At 42.2% G+C, this 18,344-nt stretch overlaps 1 protein-coding gene across 10 annotated transcripts in view; it reads left to right on the top strand.

The window, feature by feature from the left end:
- LOC139478721 (3',5'-cyclic-AMP phosphodiesterase 4C-like) overlaps nt 1–18,344 on the top strand; it is a 392,248-nt gene that overhangs the window by 295,252 nt on the left and 78,652 nt on the right. For 8 of the 10 annotated variants that reach the window (XM_071261316.1, XM_071261317.1, XM_071261315.1 and 5 more), the window contains 2 exons: nt 3,484–3,591; nt 10,434–10,472. In XM_071261316.1, the coding sequence (XP_071117417.1) occupies nt 3,484–3,591; nt 10,434–10,472 (147 nt within the window). The remainder of the gene's footprint in view (nt 1–3,483; nt 3,592–10,433; nt 10,473–18,344) is intronic. The other 2 variants (XM_071261312.1, XM_071261313.1) reach the window with 2 other exon arrangements.

The following is an 18,344-nucleotide window of genomic DNA, read 5'->3' as shown; positions in this document are numbered from 1 at the left end:
AAAATTTGAATAAATAGATTTTGTGTACATCATCCGATTTAAAATTATTGTATTACATTACACATAAATTCGGTGGATTTAATTTTTTTTCTCATGGTAGTTAATTAGTGTAAACATGGTAACTGAACTGCTAAAAATGTGTTCATATCATCCTGTGTCTTTTGAACAAATTTACATCCAGTTGTAAGGAGTTGTTGAGATCTAGAGTCTCTCATGCATCGGCCTGTTTCACAAAGCGATCTTAGTGCTAAACAATCATAATTCCATACTTTTACATAGACTGTAACATTGACATTCGCTAGTTGTAGTGCTGTGATCGTTTTAGGTGAAAGGGCACTCTGTTTCATAGAGTGATCTTAGAGCAGGTCCCATATTTATGTCTCCACCACCGAAGTCATTGGCGTCGGTGTCAGCGTTCCCATCCTATTCCAAGCCATAACTTTGTTTTTCAACGAAATTTGGCATAAGGATTCATCAGTTTAACTGCTGCCTTATGCCTTATTTCAAAATTACAATTTCAACTTAGTCTTAAAAATAAACGAGGGTGGGGTTTGTTTCTGGGCCATTACTTTAAAACATTTCAACATATTTCAATGAAACTTGGTATGAGCATTGCTCATCAGCTTAACTGGTGCCTTGTATTTTTTTAACTTTTTCTAAATTTATTTTGTATTTATCGATGGAAACAATTTGGACTTAATGCCAAATAACCCTATGCTTCGTTTCTAAGTCATAACTCTTAAACAAATAAATATCTTTGCCTGAAACTATACATGTGCAATGAACATATGCTCAACTATTGCCTTTTTCTATTTTTCAATTTATAGTTTTATTATTTCTTGTGTTTCCATGGAAACAATTTGGAAATTCTTAGAGACTTTCTTCAAAGCATGAAGCAATTTTTTTATGGGTACATGTACTTGCACAATACAATCTGTCATCATGACAGCTGTGACAAGTTCTATAGTCTTACCTGCCAGGAAGAATCATCATGGCATCAACTGTAGTGCTGCTTCATTAAGGCATTAATCAGAATCTGTACTGGTATGTTTTCACAGTTTGTTTTTTATTTTTTTATTTGCAAACATGTTTGTTATCTAAGTAACTGTTAGAACTAATGTATCACAAAAAGGAGAAGTCGGGAGATATATTTTTAGAAACACAGTCTATTTAGATATATGATAGTCATTGTGGTAAAATCACTTAATGGAAAGCGGCACCCTGTTTCATGAAGTGATCTTAGCGCTAAGATGATCATAACTCCATACTTTAACATAGACGCTCACTAGTTGTAGCGCTATGATTGTGTCATGGAAAGGAGCACCTTGTTTCACGAAGGTATCTTAGCGCTAAGATGATCATAACTTCATACTTTAACATAGACACACACTAGTTGGAGCACTATGATTGTGTTATGGGAGGCAGCTATAAAGGCAGTGCAGGTCCCATGTTTGTGTTTGGACATATCATAGGCAGTGGTAAGATCACTTTATAGAAAAGGGCACCTTGTTTCACAAAGTGATCTTAGTGCTATGAATCTCATATATCACCGAGGACCATCATATTAGCACTAAGATCAAATCATGAAACAGTTCCCAGAGCTGCTGCAGAAGAAGATAAATACTGATAAAAAATTAATATAACATTAATGAAGAATCAATTTTGTCATCCAAATGCCACGTTTTTCTAATTTGGATTTGAGAAAAAGTACTTATAAAAAATAAAAAATTATTTGCAGTTAAAAATCCAGAAAATTTAACATTCAATATTTTTCTACCAATTAATTACATAACAGCACTGAATCCCATTTATTTATAAAATAAATTAATGATGTCACATGTACAACTTCACAAATCTTAAAATCACTAAACAAAACATGCCAATGTAGGAAAAAGAACCAAACACAGTTGAACAGCGAGGCTAACACACTATCCACTGGGCCAGTTGTTGTAGTTAACATTCCATCAGGTACCCTTGGTCCTTAAAACCTCCTCTGAAACGACCTTCAAACTAAGAGGTGTATAATAAGACCCCATCGTTTACATCAATGTATGGGAATAATAATGGAGGTTCGCTATCTGTAGATAGATGGCGGTTGAAAATAACTTACTGGTAAATCTTACAATTTTTTACAACAATTTTATAGCCATTTCCTGTCTGTTCAACATTCTTCTCACCATTCTTATAGCGAGAGAAAATCGTTTCTCCATCACTCTTCACAAAGTTTGGTTGGGGGATTCCTGAACAAATTGATGATGCAAAGATGTAAAACCCATACTTATGTGCTTCTCATCTAATTCTCCGTGCTTCAGTAAGCACATTCTCAAACTGAGGTGGAGGGAGCATTCTCCATGCAATGGATTTACAAATCAGCCACAGACTCCTCTCCTGGGAGTATTAAATTACGTCAGGTATGCCAGGGAATAACAGCCAGGTAGATTTTCAATAAAGATTTTTAACGATCTTCCAATAGAGGGCATCTCTCTCAACTGGCTGGCTGCTTCTGATCATATGTAGATATTGCCAGCACATTCTTGGAAGAGTTAATCAGTGTAGCTTATCTCAGCCGACTTGTGCATCTTGCCAACATGGACGTAAACTCCGATCCGTGAGTGTCAAAACGTGTGCTAAGACGGAATATAGTTGCTTTCATGCAGTCGACTTCTGCTTTGTGAATAAAGTTTTTGAAGGCAAGTGCGTCACTGTGTGGGCTTTGACTATTGGCTGTATGAGAAAGGATTATGGAGAGCTTGTCCGAGCAAGTTTCTAAACAGATAGAGAATGATATTGTTAGACTGTGTAGTACGCACAGGCATGAAGTCGACTTGGAGTGTATGCTACTGTGAGTGGAATATATAAATATCGATGTGATTTGACTGTCACTGCTAATTAAACACTTCACAGTTTGGACAGATTGTTTACACACACAGGGCCAATATCTGTGTAGGTATGGATTCCTAAGGGAGATGAATTTGTGAATCGGTGAAGAAATTTGATGGAATTTGGCTTTGAAGGGATTAGTGCAAGTCGTGATTGGCGTAAGGACACAATTGGCTCATACCATCCTGGAGAGAGACCTAGACACATGAACATCCAAACCAGATATTGATCGTGGTTCAGCGTGCGTAAATGCTCCCATACCTCACGCCAAAGCCATCTTAATAGAGAGCGGGATCGTGGTCAACAGTAGGGGCTACGCAGGGTGATTACTAGCAGTGCTAGAGGGAGGAGAGGTTGGCCTTGACAAACTACTACGACTACTACAACCATCGTCCAGCTTGTTCCCATAATGCCTTGTTTCTGGCAGTCGTCAGAAGAAGGAATATAAAGCTATAATTTGTGTATTTTGTGCACTGTTTCTTGTGTCCAGATGATGCAAAAACTGCAATTCCTGTCTCCGAACTTCCGCAAAAATGGGAAATTATCAGTGTCGGGTCCGCCTGAAAAATCTAAACGTCGCAATTCCATGTTTTTAACTTCCAGGCACGCAGAAGACCTCATTGTCACCCCGTTTGCACAGATCCTGGCAAGTCTACGGAGTGTCAGAAACAATTACCTGGCGCTCACCAATGTCCCGATTCCAAAAGACAGGTATGTTCACGTTTACACCTTCTATGCCTCTGACTCCTCTTTTTCAGATTCTGTTGAGATCCTTTTACTGCAAGTGTTTGTCTGTTCCCAGACTATGTAAAGTTGTAAACTGTGTGCTCAGTGTTACACATCGGCACCTGTTTGAAACAGGAAGGGGTCAGACCCTGTGGTAGGATCCTTCTGAAGGTTGAATAACATTATGTTCTTATAATGTTGAAGTTAGAAATTTCAGCATGTGATGGAATTTGATATATAAAACTTGATGGAAGAGTTGTGTCAGTTTTTCATGGACTTGATGCAATGAAACATCACTCGACACCTTCAGGGTGGAAACAGGCCAGTGTTGCATTGACTAAATACATTTAATCCTGGGCCAACTGAAGACAAATGTAGGATAATGAAATCAGTGTGGATGCGAGCTCCCCGAGAGGGCTGCAAGGGGAAACTGCCTTGCCTCGGTCACATCTCATTTATACCAGACAGGTTGGGCTGCATTCGAGTCAAAAATTAATTCCACTTTGGTCTCCTCCTCCGTGTGCATATTAAAGTCTGCCTTTGAGGGATTGTGTGAGTTCTGAAGAAACAGCTTCAGTCTAAACTAGTAGAATATGTGCACCTGACGTTTAGTTAGTTCCTGACTAGGTTCACTAAGCCTAGATTTGTTTATACCCAGTTATAAGCCCTGAATTGTTTAATAATACCCTGTTATGAGCCAACATTTGTGTTTATATCCAGTTATAAGCCCAGATTTGTTTATATCCAGTTATGAGACAACATTGTGTTTATATCCAGTTATAAGCCCAGTTTTGTTTATATCCAGTTATAAGTTCAGATTTGTTTATATCCTGCTTTGAGCCAACATTTGTGTTTATATCCATTTATGAGGCCACTGTTGTTTATATCCAGCTATTTGCTCATTTATAACCAGTTCTAAGCCCAGATTTGTATATATTCAGGTCAGATGTGTACATATTCAAGAGCCAAAATGTCTTCATATCCATTTATAGTGAGTGAGTGAGTGAGTTGGGTTTAACGCCGCTTTTAACAATATTCCAGTCATATCGCGGCGTGTCAGCTTAATGTGGGAGGAAAGCCCGAAGTGATGCAGGTCTCAGACATTTACCACTTCGGTGAAACCCACCAGCACGGGTATGGTGCTGACAAACCTAGAAACATAATTGGGGCGAACCGGGATTCGAACCCACAATCATAGGTTTCTGGCGTGCCCAAGGGACGCAACTCTGCACAGCAAATCGCAGTGCCTAAGACGACTGGGTCACCCGTGCCCCCATATCCATTTATAAGCCCATGTGTGATGATTGAATCTTTGCCTTGAAGAGGTAGAACGCTCAGGTGCAACATGTCCCTGGAAGCCTGTCCACACTGCTCTGTACAGTTGACTTAGTCTTCATCTTCCTTGTCAAGAAATATCCTAGTTCTCAGGACATGTCACAGAATACATCCAGTGTGCCCAGAATACACCTGTGTGTGTCCAGAATACACCTGTATTTCCAGAATACCCCTATGTGTGTGTGTGTGTGTGTGTGTGTGTCTAGAATACACCTGTGTGTGTCCAGAATACACCTGTGTGTGTCCAGAATACACCTGTATTTCCAGAATACCCCTATGTGTGTGTGTGTCTAGAATACACCTGTGTGTGTCCAGAATACACCTGTGTGTGTCCAGAATGCACCTGTGTGTGTCCAAAATTCACCTCTGTGTGTCCAGAATACACCTGTGTGTGCCCAGAATATGCTCAATGTGCCCTAAGTACACCTCAGTGGGATCAGAATACACCTCAGTGGGATCAGAATACACCTCAGTGGGATCAGAATACACCTCAGTGGGATCAGAATACACCTATATGTGCCCAGAATATGCTCAATGTGCCCTAAGTACACCTCAGTGGGATCAGAATACACCTCAGTGGGATCAGAATACACCTCAATGGGCAAAACTTTTGGCATTTTGAAAACTTTAAGGGCTTCCCCCGCAGTATGTATAATCCTGGTGTGGGGGAAATATTCACCAGTATTCCAGGAGCTCTCTGTGCGTCCCCATATACAGTCCCCTTCATACTATGTACTTCACACTCCCTGTGATCAAGTTTCTCCCTAGACATACTTTATCTTGTCAGAATTAGTTCAGAGTGAGTGAGTGAGTGAGTGAGTGAGTGAGTTGGGTTTAACATCTCTTTTACATACCATTTATGTCGCGCTGTGTCAGCTTGATGTTGGAGGAAAACCCAGAGTGATGCAGGTCTCAGACGTTTACCACTTCGGTAAAACCATGGGCCCGGGTATGGTGTTCACAATCCTAGAATAAGTATTGGGGCGAACAAGGATTCAAACCCATCGTAGATTTCTGGCATGTCCAAAGGACTTAACTCTAGAATAGAGAATTTCTACGACAGCGACTATTGGAACTAAATTTTTGTTCCATAACACAGATCACTACACTTGTGTTGAAAACATAAATATTCATGAAAAATATATGAAAATGACTGAGACAGGGGGAGAGTTTGAAGTAATCCCATGATGCACTGGGACACTGAGACGTGATGTGAATGCTTATGAGCCACTTGTGTTTGACGTGGACACTCTGGATCTAATCTTGGCGACACGACGCAATATAAATATGCCAGGGATTGTGATATGTTGACGGAATTCATAGCCTGATTATCAACATGGCTGTTGAATCATTGGGGAAGTTAGACAGTGGTGTTAAAGTCTTTTGCAATAAGACAATATTTCTTTGTACATTGAAGCTGTTGCCATTGTCATCATGTGGATCGTTGAAGCTTGTGTGGGGAGTGACGTGTGCACAAAGTCGAAGAAATATGAGTGTTTTAAATCAGGATGATTTGGTTGTAAAATCTTCAATCCAAAGATCACAATTGACGTAGATTAAGGAATTGATACCTGAACTAAGTCTTATTTCAATAAATTACTTGTGGGTGAAATATTAAATATAAGATCTGAGGTGCCGATATGGGAATTGATTGTTCTTTGGAACAGCGGATTCCTGTTCGCAAACGTCACTGCTTCATCCTTGACGTAATCACACAGAAAAGAGGGATAAAAAACAAAGCATAGAAAACGCTGCTGTTGTATTTCTTCAAAACATGAGGGATGACAGTTACTAGATCTGTTGCAGGTTTTTACAATGTTAGAATCCAAGAAAGATTTCTTTCATCATTTAAGCAAAATATTCATAACATTCTATTTGGTGGAGCGGTTAAGAGTGGAGTCTACGCGAGAACCCTTGTTTGTGCTGCCACAGATAATCTGGAAATTGTTAATCTGGATGATTTCAAAGTCCTTTCCAGATTGATGAGGTTTCTTAATGCGTGAATACCGGGTTCTACTTATAACCTCAATAAACCAATGATTGTGTGGTTAATAATAATTAATTGACGATTTCAGCAGCAATGTTCATGTTGCATAATAGAAAATATTCATTGTTCAATTGCTGAGGTTGTCGAGATTTAAAGGTTATTTGAATTAAATTTCAAATTTTCAAAATTAATTCATTTCAAACAGGAGATTGAAATCAAGGGCAAAAATAGCAATATTGATTCTGATTGCTGTGAGTTATGGTGTGAAATGAAAGGGGCCAGGTCTTCCCGGGGAGAGACAGGTCTGTAATTCTGGTTAGACCTGCGCAGTTGATGCAGTGGTGGGTGGAGAGAATCCACAAATATCAGATAACTGGATAAACCCTCCCTGTACAGCCGGTTGAAGGTTTTCACTTCTGGGGTCAGGTTTCCCCTTCCCACTATTTCATAATCTAATAAATGGGTCAAGTCACATCAGGGAACTACCAGATAGTGCTGTCTGTCTGTTTGTGGCCGTCTGTCGATTTGTAAGTCTGTCTGTGTGTCTGTCTGTGTCTGTGTTTGATATTTGTTTGAGGTGGAATATTTTCAGTCAGTGTCACCCCAACAAAGACATTTTGGAAAAAAACACATTGTTTTTCCATACATCCAGCATTTTCAGGAACAGTGTGCATGTTTTTTAATCCCAGCACCTCTATATCCCCACCACCCCCTATAAAATATTCAATGGTGCGAGTCCCTAAACCTGACCTGGAGGGTTGAACATTGTGAATGTCTGATGATGTTTCTACTTCATTTCCACTCAGGCGTCAGGGTTAGGTCATCAGTAACTTATGCTTGTTGTCCAAGACTGAATGGATTAGGTGGTCAGACTTGGTGATTTGGTCGTCAGCACCTCGACAGCGTGGGACGTTGAATATGATATCAATCCTTGTTCCCTGGTCCAGACTCAATGTACAGACCGCTGTCAGCTGGAATGTTGCTCAGTGCCGCGTTAAACAACCACCAGACATGCAAACATACCTCCATACACTGTTGTACACCACTGTCTGCTGTAGCCATCACTCTGCAAGATGGTGTATGTAGATAGATTGTATGATGATGGAACCACATGGTATTCAGTTAGGTGTTTGGTGAGGATAGCGCCAGGGTTGTTTTCTATACTGTTATTAAGTATTAGTATTCTCTAAGGATTTGGCACAACTGTCATGACTGACACTGATCTGAGAAACCAGTGGAAGCCATGAAACTGTCAGTTACTGATACATCTAGTGTAGCAAAGCAAGATGGTCCTGGTGGAACAATCAGACATGTTGCTTCCCTTGTGTTTCGGCAGGGTAATGAAGTGGCCTAGGTCAAGGTTCTTTTCACAGGCTAGATAAACAATGATTGTTTGAAGTTTGTACTTGTTATATATCCTACATGATAAAATAAACATTTTTTCTGAGCTATGACCTGGCTGATTTGGTGTCACGCCTTATCCCCCCGTAGCCTTGAACTTTCTAAAGAAATGACAAAAGGAGACCAATGCCTTCCATTCTTAATTTTGGATGGGCTGACTGACTTTGGTGCAGTTGTCCACTGACCTTCTGACCAACTGGCTGTGCAGGGTCCACTGGCCTTCTGACCAACTGGCTGTGCAGGGTCCACTGGCCTTTTGACCAACTGGCTGTGCAGGGTCCACTGGCCTACTGACCAATTGGCTGTGCAGGGTCCACTGGCCTACTGACCAACTGGCTGTGCAGGGTCCACTGACCTTCTGACCAACTGGCTGTGCAGGGTCCACTGACCTACTGACCAACTGGCTGTGCAGGGTCCACTGGCCTACCAACCAACTGGCTGTGCAGGGTCCACTGACCTACTGACCAACTGGCTGAGCACGGTCCACTGACCTACTGACCAACTGGCTGTGCAGGGTCCACTGACCTATCGACCAACTGGCTGTGCAGGGTCCACTGGCCTACTGACCAACTGGCTGTGCAGGGTCCACTGACCTACTGACCAACTGGCTGTGCAGGGTCCACTGACCTACTGACCAACTGGCTGTGCAGGGTCCACTGACCTACTGACCAACTGGCTGTGCAGGGTCCACTGACCTACTGACCAACTGGCTGTGCAGGGTCCACTGACCTACTGACCAACTGGCTGTGCAGGGTCCACTGGCCTACTGACCAACTGGCTGTGCAGGGTCCACTGGCCTACTGACCAACTGGCTGTGCAGGGTCCACTGGCCTACCGACCAACTGGCTGTGCAGGGTCCACTGACCTACTGACCAACTGGCTGTGCAGGGTCCACTGGCCTACTGACCAACTGGCTGTGCAGGGTTCACTGACCTACTGACCAACTGGCTATGCAGACCCTAGTTTTGACCATATTCATATATTCTCTCAAAATGTATTTTAAACAAACTTCTTTGAAAATGCCAGACTGAGTCAGGTGAACTTTGCATGTATTTTTCTCCATATGAGGAAATATTTTGTTCAAATGAATAGATTGTTAAGTTTTTTAATATCAACGCTGACATCAACTTTTGTTAAACAGTTGTCTTCGATGACATTTTAGTCTGTTGACTACATATCCAGGTGAGCTATTTGACCTAATCAACCTTGAGAACATTTTTTATTATTGTTTACTTTCTTCATCTTGGCTTAGTGACCAAGATAATATTGGCCTGGCAAGAGGCCTACTCATAACAACAAAGAATCCATTTACTTGTTACAAGTACTTTTCTTGTGCTATGTGTTATGACGTGTAATGAAAAATGAATCTGACAGATTTTGTACAGATGTTGTATGTTAATTTCAGATCAGGTTTATAATAATCAAGCTTTAAAATATTTCGTAGTGCTTTTAGAAATATTTATAAAATTGTCATTGTCACATTACCACAATCATCATCACCATCATCACTATCATCTCACCATCACCAAGATGTCATAATCATCACCATAACAGAGCTACAGATAAGCAGCGTATTTGCTTAAAAATCCCCCCAAAATATTCAAAACACAATTACTTTCAATCAACTTGTGTACAGAAACGTGTCCATTAATTGAACACCTCAAATCTATAACTTCAGCACGGGTAAATACCCAATGAAGCTTTTTCTGCATGCATACAAAGGATCTGATTTCCGAAACACAATTACAAGTTAATGTACTTCCCGAGTCAAGCCTATATATTTAGAACAGTTATAAAACATCTAAAACATTCTTCCATATTTATTTTTAAAATCTTAAAATGTTCACTAATTTGGGGAAAAACCCAATAGAGTGATGAATAGATAAGTGAAAAAATATTGGTTACCCAATGAAAAATGTAATTACCCAATTAAAATAGAAACCCTGAAGTAAAAACTCAAAAAGTTATCTGGAGCTCTGCATCATCATCATCATCATCATCACCACCCCCATCCTAGACAGAATGACTATCATGATTGTTTAAGTAGGCGGTGACATACAAACCTACGTAGACTTATCATCCACGTCCTGTTTCTGCCTTTCAGTAGTCATCCAATCAGTAAAGTTCACCGAGAACACGACAGGTAAAGTTGTTGTCTGCTAACAATGTGCTGGCTATGACTACCTCACCCACTTATCCATTGCATGGTGTTATACTAGCCAACATGCTGTTGCAGTACTAACATTGTGACAAGCTGTACATTGTGTTTGATATAGCATTTTATTGACCAGGCCCATTCAAAGCATGTAGAATAGTGTTGTATATTATTGATTTAAGTATCATTTTGATAACTATATGATGGCAGGCAAACATTGCATGGTTTGATTTGAAGTAGGTAGTTTATATATCAACTTTATATGTTGAGTGACAATAACTCTTTGTGAGACATTGATAGATGAAACATTATATGACAAACAGGTTCATGTTTTTGATCTTGTTTTTTTTAGATGTCTGTGAATTTTAACTCAATACCTAGTTTTCATTTTTTTGCAATATCTTAGATTTAGGTGTTCTGTTTGACCATTCAAACTGCATAATTGGCTTCTCATTTAAAATCCCAGACTGAAGAATTTGAACTTTGGCATCTTGCGATAATATGTATGTTGTTCAAATCATGAGGATTTAGCTTAAGTGTTATGTCTTCAGTATTTAGGCAGAAAACATTGAAATATAAACACTGATAGCAACTTTTGTTGAGGGGCTGGTTTTGTTGACATTTTACTCTGTTCACTGTGGTCGCCACTTATACATATCCAGGTGAGCTACAGTGCTGTAAAAATGTTATCTTTTTTATTGAACACAGATGGAAAGGTTCATTTTGAAGATTGTATTCCTGTCTTTCATTTATGGAATAAGAATTTACAGGAACCGTTCATATTAGACTTCATGAACATACGTGTCTTGTTTCTCATGAAGTGTTTAAGACAAATCGGGAGCCGGGTCCATTTTAATTGTATTATCTATTCCAATTTACCAGCCACTCTAACCTAACTTCACAATTTTGCTAAATGAAACAATGATATTAAAAATTTCTTGATTTCCACAATCACAATCTGTAGTACATATTGTCAGCGTGGGTTACATAAACATGGAGGAATCTGACCAGAGGTTAGCATGCAGTTTGTTATACAATTTTAGGGTTGAGGCAATATTTGGACCAATCAGTGATGAGAAATCAGTTGTTTTTTGGTTGGCTTCATATAGAAAATGAATGTAGTTTGCTTGTTGAGAATTGGAAAGTCACTACTGGACAGTCCAGTGTGTATACTGTTGAGTGGAGTGGAGTCCTGCACCGAACCATTGGGTATATATTTTGCAGCTGCACAACTAGGCTAATTGCAAGTGTAACCAAACCAAATGTTACAAAGGTGCGTAAGGGTCGGATTTGGGGGCATGCCTAATTGTGCATTATTTGCTTACATCACATACCATCTGACACTAATATCCTATAGTATGTAAAGATTCCGATTTTCAAGTTAGACAATGAATATCATGTTTGAACATGTAGAGTTCGAATTAATAATTTACCATCTATGCAAAAAAGTAGCTTATTTAGGTTTAAAACAAATTTTGCTTTTTTATTTAAGTGTAGGCTTTTAATTTTCTGCTACAATGGTAGTTTCGGCCCTGTTTTGGGGGGGCTGAAATATTTTACCAACAATATGATACATTTCATTTGTATTTGGAGATATTATATTTCAAATAACTGGATCATCTTCCACTCAGATGATCTGAAACTCATACCAATGAAAATTGTGACTGAATTTGATGTCACTTTTCTTATTATCTGAAAAATAACATCAAATTTAACATTTTGGAAATAGATAGTTTTTTACATCACAACTTTGCAATTTTCCTGAAATATTGCTTCATGAGTGCTTCCCCTCATGACTTGAATGAATATACTCTATACAGCCCTGATATGTAGAGATACACAGATGTACAGAAGTAGAACATGCATACATTGCAGGTACATGAAACATAGACACAAAACCAGTTGTCAAGCAAAGGCGCCCATGACAAGGTCAGCTTTATTGAGCGAGATATGACTCTGATATCACTGGTTTGTCAGCACCCTTCCCTTTCTCGCAGGTTTCACCAGTCACCAAAGTGGTAAATGTCTGAGACCGACATCACTTCTGGTTTTCCTCCCACATGAAGCTGACACGCTGTGACATAACTGAAATACTGTTCAAAGCAGCCTTAAACCCAACTCACTCACTCAGTCCGCCCACATCAAGCCGTTTAAAGATGGTACTGGTTGTCACCCTGCCTGGTGTATGGCGTTAAAGGAATAAAACAAGGCGTGGTCGGCTAGGAGTCATGTCCTTGTGTCCTGAGGGTGAATCACAGCAGTTAGCCCATGCTCCCCGTCAGTCTACATGGTTGACAGACTGCAATGACAGAGCTGGAATATTGCAGAATTCAGCATTTAACAACATTGACATGTAGAAAGGTTAAGTGTGACCTCTGGAAGAGAACCTTTCTTGGTATGATTTTATGTGCATGAAGATAAACTTTTGGCAATGGTGTTTGATGGTGGCTAGGAGTGAAACAAATAAGAATTGTTTTTTTGTTTGTTTGTTTGTTGCTTAACGCTGCACTCAGCAATATTCCAGCTATATGACGACAGTCTGTAAATAATCGAGTCTGGACCAGACAATCCAGTGACTGATATCATGAGCATCGATCCATTGAGGACATGCATAAACCAAGTCAACGAGCCTGACCACCTGATCCCATTAGTCCTCTAATGACAAGCATTGTGGCTTTTTACGGCAAGCATGGGTTGATGAAGACCTATTCAACATCGAAACAGGCGACTAACAGGATTGGGTGGTCAGGCTTGGTTGCACTTGGCTGATGCAAGTCCCAACTGTCTATACTCGATTGTTCACATACGTATCGATTGTATCCCAATTGATGTCAATCATTGGATTGTCTGATCCAGACTCGATTATTTACAGACCACCGTCATATAGCTGGAATACTGCTGAGTGCGGCATTAAGCAACAAACCAAAGAACTATATTCAGAAATAACCCTCCCCTGTCACACATCTTCCCCACCCTGGGACGGATCAAACGTGTGCTGTAGTCACTGCATGGATAATAGCGCACTAGACAATTCCAGAATAATTGCATGTGATTGTGCAGGTCATGCATGTGCAGTTAGAAAATAAAGTAAAGCATTTTGGGCATCATACAAGTTCTTTGAGATTCCGCAGAGATTCTTTGATGCAGGAGAATCTTCTTTGATATTGAATAATGAAATCAAATATAAAATAGGAACCTGAAATTTTATTTTTAGAATGGAAATTGTGTTTAGAGCGACTGGCAAGATAAAATGGCCTGTGATTGTATTCATAGTCTGTCAGTCAGTTGTATTGCCATGACTTTCACTTTCCTTCATGTCATTTGTTCAACATTTGTCTCCGTGATACTGGATATGTTCAGAGCTGCTGTGACTTGATGTAAAATCAGATTGTGAAGATGTGGGGAACGTGAACATATCATGGAAGGGGAAGTGTAGTTCAGGGGGGCTTTCACTTTCCGTCCCTCGTGCGATCAGTCTCGTTCAAATGAGATCTGACTAACGATTTGATACTTCTGTTTGTCGGGCTCTGACAGCCCTCTGCAGGATGTCCTGACATGACCTTGGTCTGATGTCACTGTCTGTCAGTTTATCAATACCCAGAGGCAAAGTAGCTGTGATTATATAAATGTATAGATGACTCACAATTAATCATAATTTACAAAATGATCAATCTTTTGTGGACATGACAAATCAATTGTAAGATGAATGAGGTAAAAAAATAAAGTCATACTTCAAATTTTCTGGCTCCTATTGAAAATGGTACATAGGCACCAAAGGGGAATGAACATAACCGTTGATTCCAGATAGCTTTTGTACGAAGCTTAAATTCTTTTGAAATGTGCATTATTGTATTTGCTTGATTCTAAATGTCAGTTGTTTTGTTACACTGAGTGTATGAGAATATGAGAAAGCATTGAGAGTGTGTGAGAGCATTGAGAGTGTGAGAGAGCATGGAGGGTGTGAGAGAGCATGGAGGGTGTGAGAGAGCATTGAAGGAGTGAGGGAGCATTGAGAATGTGAGAGAGCATTGAGGGTGTGAGAGAGCATTGAGGGAGTGAGGGAGCATTGAGGGTGTGAGGGAGCATTGAGGGTGTGAGAGAGCATGGAGGGTGTGAGAGAGCATGGAGGGTGTGAGAGAGCATTGAGGGTGTGAGAGAGCATGGAGGGTGTGAGAGAGCATGGAGGGTGTGAGAGAGCATGGAGGGTATGAGAGAGCATGGAGGGTGTGAGAGAGCATGGAGGGTGTGAGAGAGCATAGAGGGTGTGAGAGAGCATTGAGGGTGTGAGAGAGCATGGAGGGTGTGAGAGAGCATTGAGGGTGTGAGGGAGCATGGAGGGTGTGAGAGAGCATTGAGGGTGTGAGAGAGCATTGAGGGTGTGAGAAAGCATGGAGGGTGTGAGAGAGCATGGAGGGTGTGAGAGAGCATGGAGGGTGTGAGGGAGCATGGAGGGTGTGAGAGAGCATTGAGGGTGTGAGAGAGCATGGAGGGTGTGAGAGAGCATGGAGGGTGTGAGAGAGCATGGAGGGTGTGAGGGAGCATGGAGGTGTGAGGGAGCATGGAGGTGTGAGGGAGCATGGAGGGTGTGAGAGAGCATTGAGGTGTGAGGGAGCATTGAGGGTGTGAGAGAGCATTGACGGTGTGAGGGAGCATGGAGGGTGTGAGAGAGAATGGAGGGTGTGAAAGAGCATGGGGGTGTGAGGGAGCATGGAGGGTGTGAGAGAGCATTGAGGTGTGAGGGAGCATTGAGGGTGTGAGAGAGCATTGAGGGTGTGAGAGAGCATGGAGGTGTGAGGGAGCATGGAGGGTGTGAGAGAGCATTGAGGTGTGAGGGAGCATGGAGGGTGTGAGAGAGCATGGAGCGTGTGAGAGAGCATGGAGGGTGTGAGAGAGCATGGAGGGTGTGAGAGAGCATTGAGGGTGTGAGGGAGCATTGAGGGTGTGAGAGAGCATTGAGGGTGTGAGAGAGCATTGAGGGTGTGAGGGAGCATGGAGGGTGTGAGAGAGCATGGAGGGTGTGAGAGAGGATGGAGGGTGTGAGAGAGCATCAAGGGTATGAGAGAGCATGGAGGGTATGAGAGAGCATGGAGGGTGTGAGGGAGCATTGAGGGTGTGAGAGAGCATGGAGGGTGTGAGGGAGCATGAAGAGTGTGAGAGAGCATGAAGAGTGTGAGAGAGCATGGAGGGTGTGTGAGAGCATGGAGGGTGTGAGGGAGCATGAAGAGTGTGAGAGAGCATGGAGGGTGTGAGAGAGCATTGAGGGTGTGAGGGAGCATGAAGAGTGTGAGAGAGCATGGAGGTGTGAGAGAGCATTGAGGGTGTGAGAGAGCATTGAGGGTATGAGAGAGCATGGAGGGTATGAGAGAGCATGGAGGGTGTGAGAGAGCATGGAGGGTGTGAGAGAGCATGGAGGGTGTGAGAGAGCATTGAGGGTGTGAGAGAGCATTGAGGGTATGAGAGAGCATGGAGGGTATGAGAGAGCATTGAGGTGTGAGGGAGCATGGAGGGTGTGAGAGAGCATTGAGGGTGTGAGAGAGCATGGAGGTGTGAGGGAGCATGGAGGGTGTGAGAGAGCATTGAGGTGTGAGGGAGCATGGAGGGTATGAGAGAGCATTGAGGGTGTGAGGGAGCATGGAGGGTGTGAGAGAGCATGGAGGGTGTGAGAGAGCATGGAGGGTGTGAGAGAGCATGGAGGGTGTGAGGGAGCATGAAGAGTGTGAGAGAGCATGAAGAGTGTGAGAGAGCATGGAGGGTGTGAGGGAGCATGAAGAGTGTGAGAGAGCATGAAGAGTGTGAGAGAGCATGGAGGGTGTGAGGGAGCATGAAGAGTGTGAGAGAGCATGGAGGGTGTGAGAGAGCATGGAGGGTGTGAGAGAGCATGGAGGGTGTGTGAGAGCATGGAGGGTATGAGAGAGCATGGAGGGTGTGAGGGAGCATGAAGAGTGTGAGAGCATTGAGGGTGTGAGAGAGCATGGAGGGTATGAGAGAGCATGGAGGGTGTGAGGGAGCATGAAGAGTGTGAGAGAGCATGAAGAGTGTGAGAGAGCATGGAGGGTGTGAGAGAGCATTGAGGGTGTGAGAAAGCATGGAGGGTGTGAGAGAGCATGGAGGGTGTGAGAGAGCATGGAGGGTGTGAGGGAGCATGGAGGGTATGAGAGAGCATTGAGGGTGTGAGGGAGCATGGAGGGTGTGAGAGAGCATGGAGGGTGTGAGAGAGCATGAATAGTGTGTGAGAGAGCATTGAGGGTGTGAGAGAGCATGAAGAGTGTGAGAGAGCATGGAGGGTGTGAGAGAGCATGAAGAGTGTGTGAGAGAGCATTGAGGGTGTGAGGGAGCATTGAGGGTGTGAGGGAGCATGGATAGTGTGAGAGAGTATGGAGAATACAAATGAGTGTCGACAGTACGCGAGAGCATTGGGAGTACAAGAGAGTGTGAAAATGGAAATTAAGACAGGAAGAGTAGGACAGAGCGCCAAGAGGGACACCCCCAGTGGCAAGTTGGGCACATGTGGAGATGTCTGGGAGCAAGGCTGAAGTCAATCAATCGCTGATTTGACAAGCGATCGGCCATCTTGACCTAGGCAAGAGCGTATGCAAGGCAATGAGTCCATCCAACCTCACTGGTCAATTTCTGCCTGCAGGCGATCGACCGCTTAAAGCCATCAGCCAGGATAATCAGTTCAACCATGACGCAGTTTACGATGAAATGACGTAAATTTTGAATTGGTTGGAATGGAATCCTGCGGATGAATAAAGAACCGTACTAGTGCATGTGTTGTGACTGGGGCACAGAGACAGGGAACGACAGGGCATTGATTCGCTGTGCGTCAAGAAATTCCGCCACTCGCAAAATGGAGGCAGCGCTTTAGAAAATGATTTATAGGAATTTGTAGCGCTTGCGATACACCAAATCTTTTAACGACAGTGTAAATATAGTTCAATATTGATCTGTCTTTATAAGTACTGCAGTTTGCGTAATTCGTCATTTGTTCAATTGTCCTGGCATGGAGGAGGTAGAATATTGTTCAATAGTTTCAAGATGACCGCGTATGGTGTGTGGGTGTACAAGTGGTTATACTGACTGTCAGCAGATGCGTGTTTGTTCCCGATTGTCAGTTGCACAATCATTATGATTAGCCAGCCTCTTACATCTTGTGTCTTTTAATAACAGTCAGAAAAAAACTTCTCATTCTGACCTTAAAGTTTGCTTTTTGTAAGATACAGCTTGCAAGTATTTTACTGGCATGTGTTAGGACATAGGAAGCCCAGCGGTTGAAGCATTAGCTAGTCCCACATATTCCTGTGTTTGATTCCTCTCATGGTGCAGTATGTTATACCTAGAACACTTTAAATGTGGACATTAGGGCTGAGATGAGTCAGAGTTTACAGCCCGGGCTCCCAACCCTGTTGCCCAACACTACCCTGGTACCCGCTGTAGGGCTCAAGAGTTTGGTACAAAATGTCCGAATGGGAATTGTTTTACCGGACCTCTGACAAAAACATTCTAGATACATGTAAACACATACATAAAACAATCTGATCATGCATACACTGAAGTTGAGTGAAGTTTTATCTTCATTCAAACATGTAAAAGTCAGGAGGAATGTGCCTATAGTCAGAAAATAATGTGAACATTACGACTTGTAGTGTAACAATGAAGTTTTATTGTTACTGTCATTAAACAATGTAACACATGACTAACCACAGGTCTGGGTAGTCCTGAGGGTATCCGGGTTCTACTCAGGACCTACCTGACCCGAGGACCCGGCATCCCAGCCCAGCCCAAGTGAAAACGGATCTTGATACTCTCCAACTAAAATCCTGTTGGTTGATCTCCATACGACCTTGACCAATACAAGTT

The sequence above is a fragment of the Haliotis cracherodii genome, unplaced genomic scaffold (genome assembly GCF_022045235.1).
Source record: "Haliotis cracherodii isolate W230 unplaced genomic scaffold, xgHalCrac1.p SCAF_4, whole genome shotgun sequence".
NCBI lineage: Eukaryota > Metazoa > Mollusca > Gastropoda > Lepetellida > Haliotidae > Haliotis > Haliotis cracherodii.
Note: the sequence above shows the minus strand (reverse complement) of the source record. Positions and strands in the feature narration are given on the sequence as shown.